This window comes from Etheostoma cragini, chromosome 4, assembly GCF_013103735.1.
Source record: "Etheostoma cragini isolate CJK2018 chromosome 4, CSU_Ecrag_1.0, whole genome shotgun sequence".
In the NCBI taxonomy this organism is placed as follows: Eukaryota; Metazoa; Chordata; class Actinopteri; order Perciformes; family Percidae; genus Etheostoma; species Etheostoma cragini.
In genome coordinates, this window is record NC_048410.1 from 24,398,891 (window position 1) to 24,423,367 (window position 24,477).

The 24,477-nt window shown below is 40.6% G+C and overlaps 1 protein-coding gene across 2 annotated transcripts in view; it reads right to left on the minus strand.

Moving 5' to 3' along the window:
- LOC117943172 (receptor-type tyrosine-protein phosphatase gamma-like) overlaps positions 1-24,477 on the minus strand; it is a 455,813-nt gene that overhangs the window by 27,076 nt on the left and 404,260 nt on the right. For both annotated transcript variants that reach the window (XM_034869129.1, XM_034869128.1), the window contains exons 13-16: positions 21,031-21,184; positions 12,162-12,253; positions 6,240-6,331; positions 378-474 (exon numbers count right to left, since the gene is read on the minus strand). In XM_034869129.1, coding sequence (XP_034725020.1) covers positions 378-474; positions 6,240-6,331; positions 12,162-12,253; positions 21,031-21,184 — 435 coding nt within the window. The remainder of the gene's footprint in view (positions 1-377; positions 475-6,239; positions 6,332-12,161; positions 12,254-21,030; positions 21,185-24,477) is intronic.

A 24,477-nucleotide genomic window follows, 5' to 3' on the forward strand; every position in this document is an offset into this window, starting at 1 on the left:
GCTGAGCCAACCAGGAAACAGAACTTTTAAACACCAAAATCATTAAAATAGAATGCGGAACTAAATGAATGTCCATAACAATCAAGCGCTTTCCAAAGGAGTTGACACAATGCTGACTAAGCCTATCTCCACCAGGAAAGCTCTCTGTGTCTCTCAATAAGCCGGAGTTGTGGTGTCTGGTTTCTGTGGAGACATACTGTACCTGCAAAAATACGGATTATGTTGAAGAATTACAGACACTTTGATTCTGAAAGTAACTGAGTAAAAAATGTGTTTGAAAGTAATAATATACAATATTCAACATGTTTTATGGGTACAATGTGAAGGACATAGGACAGGACATGCATCATGGTGTGTGCTAAGGAGAGTATACTCACAGGCCACTATGTTGATGTATCTGTTCTTGTGCTTGTTGTCAGGGTGGTTGGAGTGCTCTGACGTGATCTTCATATCAGCAGTGCACCGCTGAACCTCCTGGATAGACACACACACACACACACACCCACACCAACGTCATTCTGATATGTCTCCATGAAAGGACTCTTAAAAAACAATTTTTTTCCTGTATGAGTTCATTAGTTATCCTTACAGGTCCTAAATGCCATTTCACTGACGTAACATATTCCTGCTCTGCAGAGGATGAACATCCTTCTTTACATTGTAGTGAACAATGGGCTGCTACCTGCACTTCAGACTGAAAGCCCTGTTTCCCAGTCGATTGCTCACAACTGTTTTGACATGGTATGAATGCAGCATTTGACAAATCAAATGCATTGAAGTGCGCAGTAGATCTTGTAAAGAAAAGACGGTTTCATTTGCAAAAACTATCAAATGTCATGGGAATTTCGACCGGTGATGGTTTCACCATTTCCACATTGGTTTTATATTTTGTTATGCATCCAGCCTTGCTTTCCGCCTAAATGTACAAAATTAATTCCCATAATTTGCCACACACGGAACATGTTTTTTGTTCAGAACAAGAAAAGGTTTTGTTGTAGTACATGTTTTAGACATACAAGGAATTGTTCTTGGTGTTGTTGGTGCATGTCACACATTTTCTACATATAAAAGGATCAGAGGAATAAAAGAAAAAAACAAAAAGATAAGACAACAAGATAGGTTAAAAGGAACGGTTCAGCAGAGTAAGTACAATGGCATAATGGACCTCAGCCTCCTGCCAGAGGGGAGGGACTCAAACGCCCTGCGCTCCAGGCTGACTGACGTGCTTAATTGCACACTGGTGCCGTTTTATCCTGCCATAACACTTCTCTTAAACTTTACATTAGCTCAGTCAGTTTGTGGTCGGGGTGGGAGGGGTCATTCACATTCTCTCCAGCTTGCTTAGAATCCTGATGGTGTACAGGTCCGGGAGCGGCGGCAGATTGCAGCCAATCACCTTCTCAGCTGACCGAATGACTCGTCTGCCCTTGGCAGTGCTAGCAGCATACCAGATGGTGATGGAGCATGTGAGCATGGACTCGATCATGGCTGTGCAGAAGTGCACCATCATTGTCTTTAGCAAGAAGTATATCCTCTGTTGTGCTTTAGACACATACCATCATTTAAACTTATAAAACTGAGCTTGCACCCTGTTATTTCTCTAACACCCTCATACAGCATCAGCTCTCACTTGAGTCCCTGGGAGATGATAGTTCCTAGAAAGTGGAAACACTCCACAGTGTCAAGTATGGAGTCACAGAAGGTGATGGGGACAGGTATCCATACTGCACACACGCTACGTCTACGTCTCTTGCACACAAGCTGCTCCTCTACACTCTGTATTAAACCTTTTGTTGTCTTCCCATCAAAATGAAATGAAAATCAACCCTTTTATTGAAGCTTTTTATCGATGTTTTTAATGTTTCTTACGTTTTTTTTGTTCCTTTTTTCCCGTTTAACACTACGTACCACTAACTTAGTAACTCTAGTTTTGCAGCTATTTTTTGAATTTATGGTCAAAAACCTAATTTTTGGGAAATTATACCTAATGTTTGAGTTAGAAAAGCAGAAATTAGGAATTATTCAGACTAAAATTAAAGGAAGGTATGTTTATGGATAATCACAGACTGGAATATGTCAACTTTTACTCAATACTATTTAAAAACCACTTCAATTTCTTTTCTCCAAATGCTATAAAACTGAATAAGACACCCTAAAATGGATGAAAGTAGAGATTTGTTCTTGCCAGAGAGCGTTGTGTGGAATCAATCAATCATGCATCAATCAATTCGACCCGAGGACAACATGAGGGTTAACCGTTTTATGACTGTGTATTTGAACAGAAATTGTCCATAATATGTGATTCATAGTTGTATTTTTGTTTTTTACATTTTGAATTGGATAATTTATGCTCCGGCAACTTGTTGTTGGCCACCAATGTTGGTTCGCTTTATCATAGTTTTTCATTTTTTTTCAAAATTTTCAAAGCTTTTTGGACATTTTTGAAGTTTCTTTCAACATTTTTAGAAGTTTAATAATTGAGCAGCTTTGTATGAAAGAATTTTAAATAAGCCTAACGTTTTTTAATTATGGGGCAAAGTCTGGGAAATGAGCTACCAGAACTTTTTCTGTCATTTTACGAATGTATTTCTTAGAGTGTAGTGCTACGTGTTTGGGCCAATTTCTAATTTCACAACATCTCATATACTCTTTTCCGTCTTTCATTCTTGCTTTTGGGCTATAGCAAGTGTTTTAATTTCCTCATAGCTTGTGCTTAAATAAGCTACATCCCTTGCTTGGCATAATACTTTATTTTCTCAACCTGAGGGCATGGTACACCATGTTGGAAGGTAACTGCTATGGTGACATGACTCGTGCTTGAGTTAGGGTTAACATTTAGAATGAAAAAGAATAACAGGATTCACCCTGAAGATCTTTTCTCGTTGACTTCCTATATTTACTTCCCAAATTGTTTTCCTTGCTTACAGTCCTAAAGAATGATAGGGTTCTGGGTTTAGCGGCCTGTGACTATATGTCATTGTTTATGGCATGAAAATATCTCTTTATGCGTTTTTTAACATTAATATGCATTCCCCCAGCCTGCCTATGGTCCCCCAGTGGCTAGAAATGGTGATAGGTGTAAACCGAGCCCTGGGTATCCTGCTCTACCTTGGAGAAAATTAAAGCTCTGATGGGCCAATCTGGAATGTTTCTCCTTATGAGGTCATAAGGGGAAAGGTTACCTCCCCTTTCTCTGCTTTGCCCGCCCAGAGAATTTGGCCCACCCGTGAGAGAGACATCATGGCTTTCAAACAAGCAAAGTGGCCACACTTAGTCAAGGCCAAGGCCCCCCTCCTCCTCAAAAGCTACCGAAATGGCACATACTAAGGAAAGCTTATTGTGGCTGTCATTCTGCTGTCATTCTGCTGTCATGGCAGAATTTTAGGAAAGAGACTTCCGATACAATATTAGGGGACCACTAAGGTCTATATAAAAGAGACTTCAGATACAGTTTTAGGGGACCACTAAGGTCTATATAAAAGTGACTTCAGATACAGTTTTAGGGGACCACTAAGGTCTATATAAAAGAGACTTCAGATACAGTTTTAGGGGACCACTAAGGTCTATATAAAAGAGACTTCAGATACAGTATTAGGGGACCACTAAGGTCTATATAAAAGAGACTTCAGATACAGTTTTAGGGGACCACTAAGGTCTATATAAAAGAGACTTCAGATGCAGTATTAGGGGGCCTCTATGGTCTGCATCAAAGAGACTTCAGATACAGTATTAGGGGACCACTAACATCTAAATAAAAGCATCCAAAGAGCACCATGACATGGGACCTTTAATGTCACGTTCCTGCCAAGCAAACAGCTGTTGGCTGCTAGTTCAGCACGGCCAACAGGGAAGGCAAGCGCTGGATTTGGCTTTGACCCCTGGGCCACATTTCCTCTGGAGCTTTACAGGCATACTGCCCTGTTTTAGCACAACGAAACATTGATTCATCATAGTAAATGGGAATGGGATTTATTTTGGGTGTAGCAAGCTTCATGGTAAGCATGTGTGAGCAGATCAGGTTGCAGGTATGATAAAATGAGATATGACTACGTGTGATGTCATACAGACAGCTGATGTGACCAACAGATGGTACACAAACTGATACGGATACACATGGCTATATGTGCAGACAGTTAATCACATTCACACATACACATCCTTTTTCTGTTGCTATCTTAGAACAGAAGGGATGGTTGATGTCAGCTTCCTTCTGTAGTGAACTGATGTAGCGTGGGTTTGGGCTGCAGTTTAATGCAGTGAACATGGGCTCCTGTACTTTCAGGCTGGCAGTGACTACACTGACATGCACACACTATGCCGGTGTTTAAAGCAAATTCAAACTAAACTGAATTTGAAAACAAAATTCAAAACAAAATAAAAATAAAAAACTAAGGAAAAATGCTATAACTGTAAAAACCTCGGTGTAGACGTAACATGTTGCTCCAGAATCTCCAATAGGAGTTCCACCTGGTTGATATAGGTGCACACTGAGAATGCTATTCTATTCAGGCATTTCCTTTCATTTGTCACCTTTCTTTAGCCAAAGTAACTTTTACACTCAGCATGTTTGGAGTATTTGTTTTCGATTTCTGGAGCATGTACTGATAATTCTGTTCATCTGGCTATGCCATTATAATCTAGTTTAGACTAAACATTGATAATTGATTCCCTGAGCCTCCATGACTCCACTCAGTTAAAGCAGGAGAGACTGGGGCAGCAGGGACAGGGGAGGAGGATCATTTCATTTGGTACGGGGCTCCCGTCCTAAAGTACTTCCCTGTGGGAAAAGGGTTACATTGGAAGTGTAACTATTAGGTTACGTATTCAAATGGTCTGGTTCAGTCCACCCAATTCTCTCAGAGAGAGTGGAGGAAAAGCTGGAAACAAAGCGACGATTGATGATGGAAAAACAGAAAGGAGCAAGATATTTCCACAGATCACAGTTGCAGAGGGAGCTTTGGCTTTTGTGATGAAGTATGCAAGGGTCATAATTAAACTAAATTGCCCATCACCAAAACGTCCTTCTTGTTTTCTCTGTGATGACCCTAGTTATTCAGTATGCAACCTTTTTTGTCTTCATTATCTCTTATCTCACTATCTCTGCTTCAAATATTCATGTAGTGTGGGAGTTTATAGAGCTCATATTCTAATCCTGTTCAAGATACATATGGGAATACTTCTGATACATGAAAACTAAACAATACATCTTTTAGAAGAAACAAATAAAGAGTGCTCGGAAGCTCAAGCAAGTCCTGTAGGTGCACTTTTGAAGGAGAACACAAAAGTTCAAAAGAGGAAAAAAGGTCCAAGGCACTTTTTATAAAAAAAGGAAAAAGCCTTTATTTAAATCAACATTTCAAAGTACGATTTCAATACGAAATAGCCATTTAGATAAGGCTTTGACTTTTTTTGCAATCAGAATGCATCTTTTTCCTCTTTTAAACACTATGTTCCAGTGGCCTCCTACATCTGAGTGTACTCCATTTTACATTCTGATATACTGTGGAAAATACTCTAGTAAGAGCTTTAAAACTACAACGGCACTGCGATGACGCTTCTTCTCAGCTGACACAGTGGAGTGTGCCAGGATCTGTGCAGTAAACTGCTCTTGCACATTCCTTAAGTTTATCATATCCTGGCCGTCAATATCTGACAGTGTGTGTGTACATGTGCAGGTGTGTTTCTGATTATCTACACAAGGTGTGAAGGCAAATATGGTGAGATGATGATAGAACTTGTAGAACTAAAATCTGAACTGGTGTGTTGAGCATATTCGTGTGAAGTTGCAGAGATCTATTCAAGAGGCTGTAATCGCTGAGCTGTGGTTGTGCTGAAAAAAAGGAACTCACAATATGAGTAGAAGTTGCGTTACAAGTGTTTAAGATCAATCTAAACATAGATCATTATTTTTTGTCCATCTTCACATTTTCTGAGAACAAATTTCACTTCAGATTTCTTTTTACAAGCTCTTGGACTTTTTTTTCTCCCTATGCTTGACTTCAGATTCTGCTCAAGTGTGTGAATATTTGACACAAGTGAAAAATTGTAACAAACAAGTTCAGATTTATGTTCTACTAGTTTCGCGTATGTTACCAGTGCTTGCAGTTTGAATCATATGAAGGACTGGTGTAGTCTGAAACAGGAAGGACTAGGTGATTGAACACATCCAATCAGTATCCAGTCAATGTGTGAAGACACATTGTGTTGGGTTTGCACACACATAAGACTTCACTGCTTACCTCAAAGTCTTCAGAGAATCCCCGTTGGTTATTTGAGTAGAGCTCAGAGACGTGCTTGACAAACTGCTTGACTGGAATCGCCTCCATGTCATCTGCAGAGAAGAGACGAGGCCAGGGTTAAAGTCGGGCTCTACAGGAGCAGTAACTCGCCAAGCAACCATGCAACTGCTGAAACCAGACACTGGGCAACTATTTGACCGTGCATTACAGCAACAGAGCAGCCTGCCTTTGACAAATAAAGGTAAACCACACGAGTACCATGTGACTTGTGAGGGAGGTTGTGCCAGACCTTTACCATTGTCCTTTCAAATCAATCCATACCTTACAGAGAACAGTCTAGGCTTACAACAACATGTGAATGAGTAACGACTGGCCAGGTAGACTACTGCTACAACTCACTGACTCAGTGTTCACTGTACTTATAAGATAACGCCTCAACTTATCAGCAAAGCACATAAACTTAGTGTCACAGGTCTCAACTGCATGGCTAATTTCTCATCTCAAAATGGCTCTAAGTATATTTTTACTATCTGTATTTATATTTTTCCATTCCGACTACCTATTTATACTATGGTTAGACTAAATGACGAAATATGAACATTCGTAACTGCACAAAAGTTAGTAAGTTAGTTATTGTGTTCTAGGACTACTCCATCTGTAAAGTGTCCTGAGATAACTTCCTCTTATTTGACACTGTTGAGTAGTATTGTATTGGAGAGAAAGATTCTAGCTGAACCTTCCCAGCCTGGACACAACCTGTTTGAACCCCTCTCGTCTGGCAGCAGTGGGTCCCATTAACAAGGCTTGGGACCCCCACTAACACAGACTCCTGAACCCCACCCCCTTAAGCACTCCACATGTTTGCAAACATATGCCCCTATACATGTACTAATGGAGAGATGTCAGAGGGAGACAGACACCCACACTCAGACACACACACATACAGACGCACTGATAGACACACAGACACACACACACTCACACGCACACATACAGACGCACTGATAGACACACAGACACACACACACTCACACGCACACGCACACATACAGACGCACTGATAGACACACAGACACACACTCACACACACGCACACATACAGACGCACTGATAGACACACAGACACACACTCCCACACACACACACACACACACAAATACACTCAGACACGCACACATACAGACACACTGACAGACACACAGACACACACATGCGCACACACAACTGCACTCAGACACACACAGACACACACACACACACACACACACACACACACATTTACACTCAGACACACACAAACAGATGCACAGACAGACACACAGACACACACACACACTCACACAGACACACAGACACACACATACAGACACACACACACACACACACATACACACACAGCAGGCCCAGTTAGGAGGACCCAGGTAAGATTCATAGCACCTAAAATTATGACACTCATATGTAGTATTAATGTGTGTGTGTATGTGTGTGTGCAGGGAGAGGTGGGTCCACCGTGTGCAGTGCAATTTTCACAGCAAATGAGCCAAGGCGAGGGAGTTTGAGTATATAAATAGCATAACTCTTCTTTTAGCAAACATATCACAGACCCGAACACCATACAAGGGTCAAGGGCAGATGCTAACATATGGACTCATGGTACTCACACTACTTTGAGTAAACCCATTCCCTACAATGATCTCTGCCAGAAGTAATGCATGTTTAGTAACATTTCAATTCCACTGCTGTATCACAAGCAGGCGGTTTAAAACATACAGGAAAGCTTGCATAAGTCATTTTTTGTTGTGACGTTGGGAGCTTTGAGCAGGACGGCGCAGGACTGTAGTGCATGTTTCATCTGCTTACATCCAAATTGTTGCAAAGTGCTAGTCGTTCTTCAGACACTGAGAGAATAAAAAGCTGAACTCAACCCAGAAGATTGGAGCCCGTTCAGTGAATAGGATGAAAAAACAACACACAACAGCTAAAACGCTCTCACAGCGCCGCTCAGTTTAGTCTTCATTAAACATTAACGAGAGCATACACTCGCCAGCTCTCGCTTTGTGTCTTGCGAGATGCTCATTAAGTATGCAAATATACAGTAACTGAATGATTTGTGTGTCAGTAAACACAGCAGTTGGTCTTGAAAAATTTGCCACATAGAGAACTGATGCAATGTCTTTCTTTTCCTTCTTTTTTTTGGTTCTTTCTACAGACCGAACATTGCTTTCAATGATGATATTGATACATTTTGGAGTTCCGGATTAGCAGAGCCAGTCTGTTTATTTTTTTATTTTTTATTTTACCTTTATTTAACCAGAAAGAAAAACTCATTGAGATTAAAAGTCTCTTTTCCAAGTGTGTCCTGGCCAAGATAAGCAGCAGCACAAACAACAAGGTTGCAGACATATAACAAATAACATTTATCATGAACATAAAACACTTTATGCTGTTAATAAATAATGAGTAACAAGGTCATTAAATATTTAAATTTCAACAATAGTGAATAACAACAAGGATCGTCAGAATAACCAATTGTAACATCTACAGCCACTGTTGTCTCCCATCTCGCTGCCAATCATACACTCTAAGAAATATCTGTGTATTAACAGTTTGATGACTCTATATTTTACCAGAATTTGTCCGTAGAACGAGATTCCCAGTTGGGGCTTGCGACTGCTGAGGCGATAGCCTAGGGCGTTGAGCTGTGTTGGGGGGGCCCTCTAGTGTAAGGCCTAGGCCTACGTCCCATTAATTATAGAAGTAGAACAAAAAAAATAAAAACAGGTTTGTTAAACAGGATCGTTCTACCGCGCCCCCCCCAGCCACACGTTTGCTCGCCAATCCGATTATTAAACTGAAGTGAGGATTATTGTCGATATTTTATTAATGGCAGAGCTTTTGAAGAACACCTCTCGCTGTAAAAAAAGAGATGAGCAGCTCGCCTTCCGTGGTCTGTGCAGCTTTAAGTTTATAACGGACGCGCTCTGCTGACGAGATGCTGCGGCAGATGTGTCCCATTTGTCTCATTCATTCAGAGAGCAGAGACCCAAACGGGGCTCTGAGTCTGTCAGGAGGCCTGAGATCTCCCGGGTCAGCAGAGCAATCACGTAATGTAAAGCAGGCTATGGTGCAGGTGGATTATTTTCTCGTGACTTTATTCTTGTAATAGCCTATTATAACTTTATTTTTCACAAAATATCACGACTCCTCCAAATCTCAGAGAGTACAGAGTACGAGATGAGTTATATTTTGAATGTGCACAAAGTTTTGGACAAGAGCAGAAATGTTGCTATAATTGAGGTGAATAATTGTTATAGGCACATTTAAGGAGGTTACATAGCCAACAAAAGGAGTTATAACGTCTCGTATTTGCGTTAAAAAGTAATCCACTTCTGTGTTTTGGTACAGTTGTGTGTCACGTTTTACACAATGAAGGTTTAACTCTGCAATTAATCTGCGGTTCACATGTGGGGGCGAAGTGACCTCACTTGAGGACATTTATCACACATCCCACAAAGTTAACGTAAGAAAAGTCTTTAGTGTCTCCAGAGGGAGACACTAAAGACTTTTCTTACGTTAACTTTGTTTGTATATGCAGTTGTACTGGCCAACACTGCAAACAACTTTAATGGGGTACACTTGGTGGAATTTCTCTATTAATGTAACAAACAACAAGGTGACTGTCTCATTACACCTGACTTATCAATGAATGATTGTACTAACTGACTTTTCATGGCTATTAATACCAAATAAGCAGCGTTTGATCAACAGATATTGTTCTTCCCATGCTCATGAAACACATACAGCATGTCATGTTTGTGTGTGTGTTTACCGGAAGCTTCTGTAGTTAGTGGCTGCTGCCTGCAGGTTTTAAGGCCTGATAGAGGCTTATGGGATGTGTGAGGCTTTAGGCATAAACTCATTGAGACAATTACCCATATGGCCAGCCACCTGCCTGTGTGCTGCAGTGGAATCTGATGTCCACATAGTGTTTCCTGATATTTAACCTCCACACATCTGTATAGCTATATGACACTTCCAGTGGTTTTCAAAAAACAAACACATCCTACCACAGTGAGGTGAAATTAATGGTGAATCCAAAACAGGAGCACTGAGAGCCTATTGTCCCCGCTGGGGTATAGTACGCGGCTCAGTGACAGAGCCCTTTTTGTCCGGGCTGGACTCTGCCATGATGGACAAACTGGCACTGGTGTGTGAATGGAGGCCTTTGGACTTAGCCAGCGCCCATTGTAAAGAGGCCCCACAAGCTTTCAATTGATATGACGGGTTTGGATCCAAATCCTGGACCTGAAAACGAGAGCTGGAGCAGTGTGTTCTTTGTAATTGGTATACTGGGCAGCACAGCCTCTCACACACACACACACACACACACACACACACACACACACACACACACACACACACACACACACACACACACACACAGAATCACTTTTTACTGACACAGCCCAGGTTGTGATGTGGCTACAAATTTTCAAAAAACAATTTCCCTTCCAATTTGCCTGAGCTTCACAATAAAACAAAAAAAATCTAAACTAAGAAATCACTTGCTCTCTAGATTGTCTTTTTCCAGTCACGTCAACTTGTCAGATAAGTGTGTTTAACTTTATTCACACAAACCAGCCACTAATCTGAAGGACAATGTTCCAGCAATGGTCATGTACTCAACTTGTCATTTTACTGTCAGGTGATAGTTCATTAGTCAGAGATCATCCAGCTGTGTTGACAAAAGGCCAACAGGACAAGATTTACAGCTGAGCATATGGTCAGCTCTCAGAGACGAACACCACCTGCAACATCCACGGTGATTACAGAGCAACTGAAACCCTTTAAACTGACCAGGCTGAGGAACATGTTCCAGAGGAAGAGAAGGTAAGTAAGTAAGTAAACTTTATTTCTATAGCACCTTTCACGGACAAGAGGGGTCACAAAGTGCTTTAAAGTAAAACAAATAAAAACATCAACACATAAAATATTAAACCATATTGCAAGTTAAAGCCTTGTCTAAAAAGCTGTATCTTCAGGTGTTTTTAAAACGTCGGAGCCACCACAGAAAAGACACGATCACCTCTGGTTTTAAAACATGTACTGGGGACAGTTAAAAGGTCTTGGCCTGAAGACCTCAGAGAACGACCAGAAATGTGTGTGTGTGTGTGTGCAATAGATCCTGAATGTAAGAGGGAGATTGAGCATGCAAGGCTCTATAGGTAGTGACTGGAATTTTAAAATGCACTCTAAAACTAAAAGAAAGTGGACAAACTTTAGAGTGGAACCATTTACATTAGAAAACAGGAGGTCAAGTCATATTCAAAAAGACAATACCCTGCATCCTTTATGCATCCATGTGTTTTGATTTGGGAACACTTTACTTGAAGGTATCTACATAAGAGTGGCATGACACTGGCATAAACACATGACACTGATATGACACAGTCATGACACATGAACCATAACCATAACTTGTCATGAGAAAACCAAATGACACTGACTAAAACAAGTGTTATAAACATGTATGACTTGTTAATACTGTTTATGACACATTCATGAAAGTGTCACTCTTAGGTAGATACCTTCAAGTAAAGTGTAACCTTTGATTTATACTTCCAAGGTGAGGTGTGTGTTTCCAAGTAGTGTCAAATATATTGTATTCAATTAAATCTACACACACATTGCAAGCTTTATATGTGTTGTTGTCAACATATTAAAAGTAGACACCACTAAATGGACCAAACCATATATTGATCTATCTCTACTCTCAAACACCAGTAAATATGTCCCATCTGCTTCGACTTACAAGCAAAGGAGGACAAACAAACAATCAGACAAATAATAATATGGCACAGTGTGCCAGCCCATCAGGCCTGCAGCTTTGCATGGGGACATAGTGCTGTGGTTGGTTGTTACCTGGAATGGGGATGACAGGGATCGTCTCATTGGGGACCACCCTGGGTGAATTGTTGTCTTCCACGTAGAAGTGGGCTGTCTGGAAACAGCGCCTGGCAGAAAGAGAGAGGAGTCACATTTGAAAAATGTCTTTTATTTCAACAAGTAGAGAGCTTTACAAACCCCTGACTAAGTGATGCTCTCGCTTGCTGTAGTTCTCATTTCAGGTCAAACACAGAAACAAGTTCTCCTTTCACCTGATATGGAGGATAAAAAGGATGAACCTTTGGTGGTTATCAGAATCAATAAATGCCTTGTGCACTTGTCACTTGTTTAATGGTACATTCCCCCACCCCCACCCTCCACCTTGCTCCCCCCACCCCCCCCTCTCTCTCCTCCTCAATAGCTACAGACTCAGAAACGGCTCATACTAAGGAGAGCTCATTGTGGGACTGGCTCTAGTGGCTGTAATTCTGCACATAAAAGCATCCACAGAGCACCATGTCATGTCATGGGACCTTTAAGTCTGGATGACTTGTTGCACTGAACATATAATGAAACCTATACATTACATATGAACAAACCATTGGTTTCCGTCGTTTTTGGGGAAGAGGTGCAGGATCAGCTCTGCCTTAGGTCCGCTGGGGGGGGACACCGTAGGCCAGATCCTTGTAGTAAACTTTTTTCCAACCTACCTTAGGTTACTTTACGCTCACTTCTGAATGATGAACATATCATTGCAAATTTGTCTAATTTCAAAGCATTACCTCGTGTACGGAAGCTGACACACACACACACACACACACACACACACTATCACACACATATACACACACACACACTCACAAACAAGCATACGCACAGAGACACACACACCCACACACAGTGTGTTTGAAGTCACATGCAGTATATGTAGAAGCAGTCGTACAGGGAAGCTTTCAGGAGCAGACACATCAGCAGGTCTCCTGTCTTGTTTTCAGTCAGTGACGGTGACTTTGACAATTCCCATATGTGATGTTTGACATCAGAAATTGGACTGCTTTGAAATGGAAATCTGCATAAGGCATTTAGAGACAAGTTTGACTTTAAATACAGCAGAACGAAGAAAAAAGAGGTATCCTAACCTCGTCTTCTCTCTCAGAAAACACTCAATCAAATCCAGAGACACAGAGCATGACATAGGAGGTAGACTAGTTATATTTACATCCAGCTGCCAGGCTGCTTTGAAGATATGTTTTTTTATGAATAGACTATATGTAAGTATACTTACATTTTTTGTTACCATCAAACCATACAAGTTATCTGTCCTTGCAAGGCTGAAGTGGACTGAGAGGATGTTTGAGATTTCATTCGGGAAAGACGTAATCAGTGTGTCTTTAAATATTACTAGTGGTCGACCGATATAGGTTTTTAAATGGCCGATGCCACAGATGGGGACTCGAGTCCAATTCTCAGATAAGTTGCACACACAGTGACTACAGTCTTGAGACGTGACTTGGACTCTTGCTCAGAGACTTGAGAGGTGACTTGGACTCCCGCTGAAAGACTTAAGTCAGTAGCAAAGGCACACGTAGCATTACAGTATGTTATAGTGCTGCCAAACTATGGGTGTTAATCACAAGGTAACTCACGTTACAAAGCACAATACATGGCTCAAAATACCGATAAGTCTGCAATAAGTAATATATTGCTAGACAATCCTCTAATGATACATAACAACATTGGTCTACTTATGAATAAAAAATGGGTTTGAAAAGGTTAAAGCGCTCATATTATGCTAATTTTCAGGTTCATAATTGTATTTTGAGGTTGTTCCGGATTAGGTTTACATGGTTTCATTTTCAAAAAACACCATATTTTTGTTGCACTGCACACTGCTGCAGATCCTGTGTTCACCCTGTGTGTTTAGGTCTCTGTTTTAAACATCTCACTAGTTTTAGCTTCAGAGTGAGACATCTCACTTCTATACTATCTTTGTTGGGGGTTTGCACATGCTCAGTAGCTAGGTAAGATCACATCAGCTAGATAACTCTTTCTCCAACTTTGGTCAGTCTAGGCCAGGATTAGCTGGGAGACTTCTTCTAGACGAGGGACACTTGTGGAATACCTGCAGAACAGGGACATGGAAGTAGTTCTTTTGGAGATTATGGTGAACTAGTGTGTGTTGTAGCAGTGTTTGCCATTGAGAACAAGCTAGCATGCTAGTGCTAGCATGTGCTCTGGTTAGCCACCTTGTCTTGGCTAGTTATGTAGAAAGCCGTACAGAATTTGAACAGCACACCCGGAGAATGAAGGCAGAGGACATTCAAAAACCGTATCTCACTCAAAACAGCATGGATAGTTATTTAGAGTTTTTAGACACAAGATAACACCCCAAATCCCAGAAAAGTGTTTTTTTTTCCTAATATGGGCACTTTAAATCCAATTCATTTTAAATCCAAACTGTTAGAACACAGCACAATTCTGCAGGAAAGGTTTTTCTGTAAAATAAAATTACAGAACGATAGAGCAACTATTGAACTAAACTTTGAACTTAAACGTGACTGGGGCATCTGTTATTTTCCTCAAACTGCCTTTAGCCATCCCATTGACAACCTCTTCCTCTTGAGTAGTTAAAGGTCCCATGACATGGCGCTATTTGGATGTTTTTATATAGACGTTAGTGGTACCCTAATACTGTATATGAAGTCTCAAGACAGGCTGGGGGAACTTATATGACCTCATGAAGTGTAAATTTCATGCCATGAGACCTTTAACGTACTGTTGAAGAGCCGTGAGGTAGCGATGCTGGGAGCAAGGAAATCTATTTAAAATACATTTATTTGGAGCCAGCATATCTAGTCCATTATCTCACAAAGAAGGACAACAATATATTGTCATATCAATATTTTGTCCCAACCCTTTGCAGAAAGGAGGTGGTCAGGCGTGATGTTTGACTTTGACATGGGGGACTGCTGTTAACATCCTGTCTCCTGCCAGCAGTCATTGTTGGTTTCTTCTCACTACTACATCACTAATTCTCTAGTCTCGCACTGCCAAATGTACTCCCTATAGGCAACAGATCAGGAAACTGTCATATGGGGTTTTATTTTTAGAAGGCGATAACAAACCACCTGTTTTGTCATTTAGATGGGAAGACTTGTTGAATGAGAGCTAATGTTAACAAGATTTTTGACTGTAGAGCCTTCCACCCCAGCAAAAATATACCAAACTATAATCAAAAGAGTTGCTGTGAAGAAAATGTCAGTGAAAGAGCAATGACTTCATTATTTACTGATGCTCTTAGAGATGTCATCCTGTTCCTATTTGACACATTGAAGCAGACTTTTTATATTAAAAATTTTAATTTTATATTTTTTACCCACTTTTAAAAACCTGCTAAGCTACACATTCCTATTACAAAGTGTTACAAACAAGAAGGACTTCCAAATTCTTTTGTCCTTATCTACTAATACAACTTTCAGTGATAACAACAGTTACTCAACACTCACTGAATCTATTAGTGTGTGTGTGTGCGAGTGCGTGTGCTTGTGTGTGTGTGTGTGAGTGTGTGTGTCCATACACTCCGTACCTGTATTTGATACAGACCAAAGAGCAGAATGTGTTCATCCTGGTGAACAAGACGAGGATGGAGGTTTCCGCATGCTGTTGCTGACATGAACTATGAACGAGTACACAGGGGACGGAGGGACAGAAGGAGAGGGAACGGCTTCACTAATAAGGCAAGAAGGGGGTTGTTCCCACACACACACACACACACACACACACACACACACACACACACACACTCACACACACACACATAGGTTGATCCCAAAACACTTACTGGTGTGAGACAGCTGGTGTCATGATGCATTCAAGTCACCTGGGACACAAAGCTGACAGAATAATTTTGTGGTTCGTAGAAATGCTTTACAAACTAAGATAAAGCCACAGTAAGTCAGTAAATTACTATTTGACCAAGAATGCATAGCCAACCTTCAGTACTTGGTGGCTTTCTATACTCTACGCTACAGATAACTCTCTCTGTCCTCAAAAAGAAGAAAATGTTCCTGTTTTTGGTCCCCCTATCAAAAAAACTGCAATTACTGTACCGGTTCAGATTGACATGTTGGTTGAGTCCTTGGGAGTGGTCCGGGTTCAAATCCAACATGTGTCCCATCACTGTGTGTCATCCCCTCCCTCTCACTCTCTCCCCCATTTCCTGTTATTATTCAGCTGCTCTACATTACAAGGCAATAAAAGCCCAGAAAATGTAACCCTCCTGTTGTCCTCGGGTTAAATTTGGCACGTGTTCATCAAGTTTCTATATCAGAAAATTTGGGTTTGTTTCAACCACATTGTCAAAAAATATAAATAACGTAGATGTTCCATAAAATAATATATCAGTTCACCACTTTCATTGAATTTGGGTGTTTTATTCTATTTTATAGCATTTTTTGGGGGGGAAATATATAAATGAACATTGAAAAAAATGGCAAAATAGGAGAAAAAAATATTTTAAAAAAGTGGAAAAAAAAGAAAACAAAAACTTCAAAATACTGCAAAAAACAACCAACAAAAACATCCAAAAAAATGACAAAATATTTGGAAAAAAGTGACAAATCCTTTGGCAAAAGTGAGAAAAAGTGTTGACCAATTTTAGTTTAAATTTTGACCCAGAAAAACAAAACGTTGCAGTCAACAAGAAGACAACACAAGGGTTAAAAGAAATAAGGGGCTAGTTTAGGATTCTAAAGGGATTTATTTTTTTCTTAACACACAGCAGAAGGCCTCACTTTAAGTGGAAAACGTGTGTATCAGTAATTCTTGCTACCTAGAAAAGAACTAAAGTCTTTCCTAAGTATATTTTCTAAAAACATGATTTAAAGCTATAGTGCTCAGTTTCTATCTCCACAATGAAGAATTGTAGGTAATGACAAAAACACTGTTGGTGCATCGTTGAGTGAATGACGTAGCATTAATTCCTACTCCTATCCCGTTACAAAGCACATTACGAAGCTGTTCAAGAGCCATAAGGCAACATCCGTGTCTGACGTCAGACCTTTTCCATTTTCATTGCTCTCCAACTAGGAAAAGCCTCCCCTATGGTTATGCATGTCTTCGCCGTCACTCGGATTCTTTTTTCATAACTTAGTCTTTCTGCCTAACGTAAAGGTCTTTTCTTAGCAGTACAATCCCTGTCTGAAACATTTTGTGTGAGCTTATTCTGTTTTTTTTTGCCATGCCTTCTTCTGTTGCAGTTTTCCTCATTGTCTCGCAAGCAGGATCGCTGCTGACTGTTGTCCTTTCTCAGCAGGGACATCCGGGACATGCATCACTCAAGCTGCTGTGTGCGAATGTCGCCCGATGACACCATTTTGTAAAAATAGCCACAGTTAGAAATCTTCGGAATCTTTCTTTTTTTGTTCTATTGTGATCTAATATTTTGTCTTGTCTTTTTGTGATTGTGTAATTTTCAGTCTTGTTCTGTATTATGTTATGTTTCCTGTTTTATTGTGATAGTCTGGTTTTCTGTGCTGTGTTGTCTAGTTTTACTTCCTGTGTTTTCCTGCCCTGTGATTGCCTGATGTGTCTCACCTGTCTCCCAGCCGTTGTTTCCTAGTTACCCTGTGCATTTAGTCTTTGTCCTCAGCGTGTCTGTTGGTTTAAATCTTCCCTGTGGCTTCCATGTTCCCGTTTTTTGATCTTGTCAAAAAAAAACAGTAAAAAGGTGTGAATGTTGCGGAAGTTCATTGTAGAAGATAGTTGCGCGCTATAGTGTTAAGTAGATTTTGGGTTGCAACTAAGAAAAGTATTTTTCACCATTTTACAAGTATGTGTATAAATGACATTGTTGTTTGCAGTAACATTGTGAAGATGTGAATACTTTCAAATTGTAATAAAAGTATAATCCAACTGTCCTCATCAGCTGAAGTCCAATCTGCTTCCTTACGGCATTTACAGACTTAATGTAAATTAACTGTAATGCTAGGGAGCTCATATTTACCTCTTTCCAATTTGACCTGAATGCAGCAGAGCCAACTGCTGCTGGAGGACCAATAGGACGGCAGGGGGAGGAGTCCGTGTTGGACATGGGGTTGTGACCTGAGCTTTGCTCTGCAATAGGATTACATACCCGAACACACCCCTAGCACCTGCCAGGCCTGCGCTTGTGTGTGTGTTTGTGTGTGTGTGTGTGTGTGTGTGTGTGTGCATGCTAACAGGGTTACACACAACAAAAAACTTGATTTTGGTCCAGAGATCATGTAATATGAAAGGTTTTTAACCAACAAAGAAACCAGTAATTATGTTAGGGACCTACAAATACCTTATGATTATTGTGTCAGTACAGCTTACTTTCTATGTTCTGTCTTTCGTGACATGCCACAGATGATTTTCTATGTTTCAGATTTCAATGAAGGACCACGTTTTCCAAAGTGATTCACCACCTGCTGCTTTATTTGTCTACAATGTAACGGCACTACTTTCAACAAGTTGATGTTAGAAAACGTGTTAATCAAACAGCATATGGCTATAGTCAAAACCTATTAAAAAAATATCTTAAAGTGCAGGTATTATTCTTTTTGCCTTTATTTTGTTATTGTGTTATTTATATATTTTTTTGTGCACGTAAAAGGTTAACAAAGTCAAATAGCCCAAAGTCCCCCCCCCCACCCAAAGGGACTTACCATCTCCAACAAAAAACAGTGTTCACAATCACAAATACAGCTCTGCTGTACTCCAGCCTTTACTTCAGAGATGAACATGTGTCACTTTGTAACACGCGGTATAATGCACGCCTAGCTACTAGCGTAGCACGCCCTCATACTCTGCTTCTGACTGGCTAGTAGTCCTTACCTAGGTACCGAAGCTCAACACACAGGGTGAAAAGAGGAGCTGCAGCAATGTGCAGTACAACAACAATATGATGTTTTTTGAATAAAAAACATGTAAACCTATTTTGATATAACCTAAAAATACAATTGTGAACCTGTAATCGAGCATAATATGATATTGATCTAGCGTTATGTACAACCATGCTGTAGTTAGCCAAGCAAGTAGCAACAAATAGGCAGAATTACCTTTAGAGAAGAAAGCAGGCAACTTTGGCGTCCCTCTCAAAATTCTTGCTCCATATAAGCTCTTTCCATCTTGGAAAAGATACTCCAACATTAACTTTGTTCATGTTGCTTTGCCTGTTGCATTGTTTTAATTATCTTTAAAACTTCCTTGGCTACTCATATCCTAGAGAATAGGTGTAACACTCCAGCTGCAACCGCCTTTCAAATCTGCCTACAGTTGCTGAGTTATCTTCTCCCCCTCCCTGGCGTTCGTCATGCCGCCACTGTGAGTAAAAGCTCGAACCGCGGAGGTGTGTCCCTCTTTGGCTAAAGTATTTGAAAAATGGAGGCACAACAGTACAAGAACACTGCTCTCTCAGGTAAAAGCTGTGTGTTTGTTTGACACATTTACCACCCCAACCTTCCTGAGTACGCATTTAAGTACTTCTCCCAACCATTGTTGCTCTTACTATGGAACAATAATAATAACATATACTTTATTAATCCTTCATTACACAGTTAGGGGGATTGGGGACTTGCTGACCTTGGCAGTACCAAGGAGATGAACTGGCATCTCTTCATCTATGAGTCCACTAGGTCATCTTGGTGTTCAAGCAGTTGCTCGGAGCGTCTGATATGGACGTGGGTGGGTGGAACAGCTTATCAATGGATGATGACTGAGGATAATTGTATCAACTGTATGTATCAAATGTTGCTATGTGAGTGATTCCCTACTGGTTTTTTTTGCAGAATACACCAGGGAATCCTACAAATCTGGACTTGGTTTGTCTCTGCCTTAAATGGAAATTAGTTCTGAAAAGATAAATTTAATGATTTGAAATCCTAAAAAGCTTATTAACTGTGCTAAATATTATCTTGAAAACATGGTTTCTCCCCATAATAGGCCACCCTGGAGGTTTCAGGTAATACTCTTTGTTTTTATAATCTATTTATTAAGCTTTAATTAACACAACAAAAGATTTGGCATCCCCCGACACCATTACTCAGAGGACAAATTTACACTGAAAAACTCCCAGTGCCTCTCAGCTGATCATGAAGCTGCGCATTATGTGGATACAATACAGTGCAGAAAAAATTAAGAATAGAATGAATCAGCTCATTTAAAGGGAAAAGCAACTACAAGATGCATTAATATAGAGCCCCAGCAGTGTTGCAGTTTCACATCCCACAGGTACAAGTTGGAAACTCAGAGATTGTCAATGTCACCAGTAAGGTGCGTTTCAAACAATAGTGCGTAGTCTCCCCCATGAGGAAATCTAAGTAATGATGTTTGATGGGTATGCTGTGGCTCAGGTGGTAGAGCAGTCGCCTATCAATCGGAAGGTCTGTGGTCTGATCCAAGGCCCGGCAGTCCCATGTCAAAGTTTCCTTGGGCAAGACATTGAACCCTGGATTGCCCCCCGATGCTGTGCAATCGGAATGTAAATGAGTGTGAATGTTTATCTGAAGAGCAGGTGGAACTAGTGAGGGCCGAATGGAGCTTTGTGAACCAGTGTCTTTATTTTCTGAGCCCACTAGATGTCGGTGTGTATGTGTGAAGGAAAGAGAGAAGCAAATTCCCTGTGTCATGAAGGGAATCAGTAATGCATACCGGCACCTATATACATTTAAACAATAATTTCATGCTTCAGAGACGCAAGCTGCAACGGCAAAAATGACCAGGCTGGTTTTTCACTCATCCTTATCTCTAATGAAACAAGCTTAGTAATGATGTAGTGTGTATTGCCCCCGTTCCCATCAGATACACAACTTTCCAGTCAGCCATCCACCTTCCAACGTCTACCAACTCAAAAGTAGCTGACACGTTCAGGTGTTGTTGCACCCACCTCCAGTAGACGAGCACAGCCAGCAGGAGAACCAGGCACAGGAAGGTCAGAGCGGAAACCAGCACCAACGGGACCAGCCACTCCACACGGCCCATCCCCGCCCCGGTGCCGGGCCTGGCATGGTGGGTCAGGTTGGACCCTCCATTGGGACCGTCTGGAAGAAATAGATGGAGAGAAACTAATGAGGGAATGAAATGTCCACAGGCAGAATAATGGTAGGACTGAAACCCAACGGTAGATCGGTAAAGGAGTAAGTAAGAAAGTAGGTAGGGAGGTAGGTAGGTAGGTATGTATGTAATTAAGTAAGTAAGTAAATAAGTGAGTAAGTAGGTAAGTTGGTAGGTATTTAGGTAAGTAATTAAGTAATTACGTAAGTAAGTAAGTAAGTAGTTAGGTAGGTAGGTAAATAAATAAGTAAGTAAAGTCCATTTTTTAACACCTACCACAAAGTGCATCACAAAATAGACAATTTAATAGATACATTAAAAACAGCACAATAAATCACAGTAAGTTATAGTAGAACACAGAAGCATAACAAGTAGACGTAATACAGTCAACAATGTGGCTAAACGAACGCCTGACTAACACATTACATCAGTCTGAGAAGAAGAATTCCATCTTTTTAACACTGAATGCCGTCGATCAAGAGTTGGGAGAAATTGAAACAAACATGTTGATCTCTGAGTGAACATTTTAAAATGAACTGAAGTACCGTATTACAAATATTTAGCACAACTTCCAAATTCACTTACAGGTTCTGTATTGTAAAAAATGAGACTTCCATGTGTCTTTGACTACAAAGCAAGTTGAGGTCCTATGTAAATACTGGGAGAGTATTAAAACGCTTGTTCCACAAAGAAAGGAACACAGCCTGTTTTCAGAAACTGTGCCTTTATACGAGCCATATGATTGTGATGTCACAAATATACTATACGTAGATGTAGAAAGTGACTAAAAAGTGATGTTATATTCATTTCCCAACTGCAGGGAATCAGAGAGCGCAGATGCTGAAGACCCGGAAACGCTGACCAATAAGAGCAGACTGGGCGGGTTTAAAGAGACAGGCACTTAAACTTATTGTTTCAGACAGAGTGTGAATACAGAAGCAGATAGTATGAGAAAAATAATGTATTTTTTTATATTAAAGCATGTAAACATGTTTAAGTAGAAACCTAAAGCTAAAGTATGAACCTGAAAGTCAGCATCATATGGGACCTTTAACTTAGATGTTTCTTTTTGCTGCCACTTTTCGAAGAAGCTGGAGTGTTGGCACACACCAGGAACTAATCTCCACCACTGTGTGACGTGCACTTGGTGTAGTCTCACAAACTGTGTGCACAGTATGTTAATGTTAGAGCAGTCACAAGCTGGCGAGTGTCAACCAGCGTGGCCAGATTTCTGGCAACTGCAGTGCTTTAAACATGCAGAATTGCATACGGCCGCTGTACGCTTTAATAGAGGGTACACTTAAATGTCAGCTTAAGAACAGAAAAAATCAAGTCCCATCTTCTGCAAAGGAACATTCTGACATTTTAGGAAATGTCTTCTGACAGTTGCAAATTTGTTGGAAGGAGATTCTTTTTACTTTTTTGCCCGCAGTGTTTAAGAAAGTTTTTATTTAGTCAAGGACTGCCAGCCAGGTCTCTCTCCCAACATCTAAGATAGTCTTAGTTAAGTAATGTTTCATGTCTGTTGTATTTTATTAGGATTTAAATCAAACCACACAAGCGTGCACATGTTAAAACAAATGACCGTAAAGATTAAACTCAGCAAAAAACACAAACACACAATGAGTTTTTTTAAACTTAATATGAGTTCCCTCAGCCTGCCTATGGTCCTCAGTGGCTGGAAATGGTGGTAGGTGTAAACCGAGCCCTGGGTATCCTGCTCTGCTTTTGAAAAAATTTGAGCTCAGATGGGCCGATCTGGAATCTTGCTCCTTATGAGGTCATAAGGGGCGAGGTTACCTCCCCTTTCTCTGCTTTGCCTTCCCAGAGAATTTGCCCCCCCCATGAGAGAGATCATGGCTTTTAAACAAGATAAGTGGCAGTTGATCAAGGCCTAGACTTCAGATACAGTATTAGGGGACCACTAAGGTCTATATAAAAGAGACTTCAGATACAGTATTAGGGGACCACTAAGGTCTATAGAAAATAGACTTCAAATACAGTATTACAGGACCACTAAGGTCTATATTAAAGCATCCAAAGAGCACCATGACATGGAACCTTTAAGTTTCTGCTTGAACATGTTTACATGCTTTAATGTTGAAACACGCATTCCTTTTCTCACACTCTCTGTACCTGTATTCACTCTCTGTCTGAAACTAGTCAGTTAAACAGGTTATTAAAACCCATTTTAATGGGGTCAAGTTTTCTATTGCAAGATTAAAGTTTTTTTTTGGCCTAGCAAATTCTTTTTTCACATGCTATGGCAACAACTAGTAAAATTAGAAAAACTGCAACACCCACCGGATCTAGCTCGACTGGAAACAAAACAACAGGCACGGCGCAAACACGCCGTTTGGGCTGCAAGCTGGCCAAAGAGTAGTAATGTTACGAGATACGTTTTAAGTTAATAGCGAGCGCTAGACGCCGAAATGGACGGCAATAAGATTCTGAATGGTACGTTTTTAAAAGTTGCCACATGTTCCATTGACAAGATCAAGGGGGTCTAAATGTGCTGTATTTATATAGCGCTTTTCCAGTCCTAACAACTGCTCAAAGCGGTTTTACATCTACAGGAAACATTCACCATTCACACACATTCATACACTGTGGCCGGGCCTGCCGTACAAGGTGCCACCTGCTCATCAGATAAACATTCACACACATTCACACTCCGATGAGCAGCACCGGGGGAAACTTGGGGTTCAGTGTCTTGCCCGAGGACACTTCGACAATGACTGCAGGGGCGGGGATCAAACCACCAACCTTCCGATTGGCAGGCAACCGCTCTACCACTGAGCCAAAGCCGATCTATGTGTCTGTATGACGTTGTGAACTGAGCTATCATCGTAGCACGTCCAGTCTGAAATACCACCTGATGGCCAAGCGCACAGCTGATGCCAATTCTCCCCGCCCCGTCAAAGGATTATTTTCACCCTTTTATCGATGGACAGTGTTACATTGTGTGAGAGATTATTTGCTCCAAGTGAGAATGTAATTGTGAAATTGACAACTACAGTAGGCTATATGCCAATGTTGTTTTCAATAAAAAACATTTGCACAAAGCAAGCCGATCATCTTTTCCATGTTGATAAGAGCATTAAAATTAGAAAAAATAATGGAACAAAAAGTAATCAAGGGACATTTAGAATAGATAAAAATGTGTGATTAATTGCAAGTTAAATATGACATTAATGCAATTAATCTTGATTAAATATTTGAATCGTTTGACTGCACTCTCCTGAAACACTAAGTTTTAGCGCCTTTCTCCTTAAGCCCG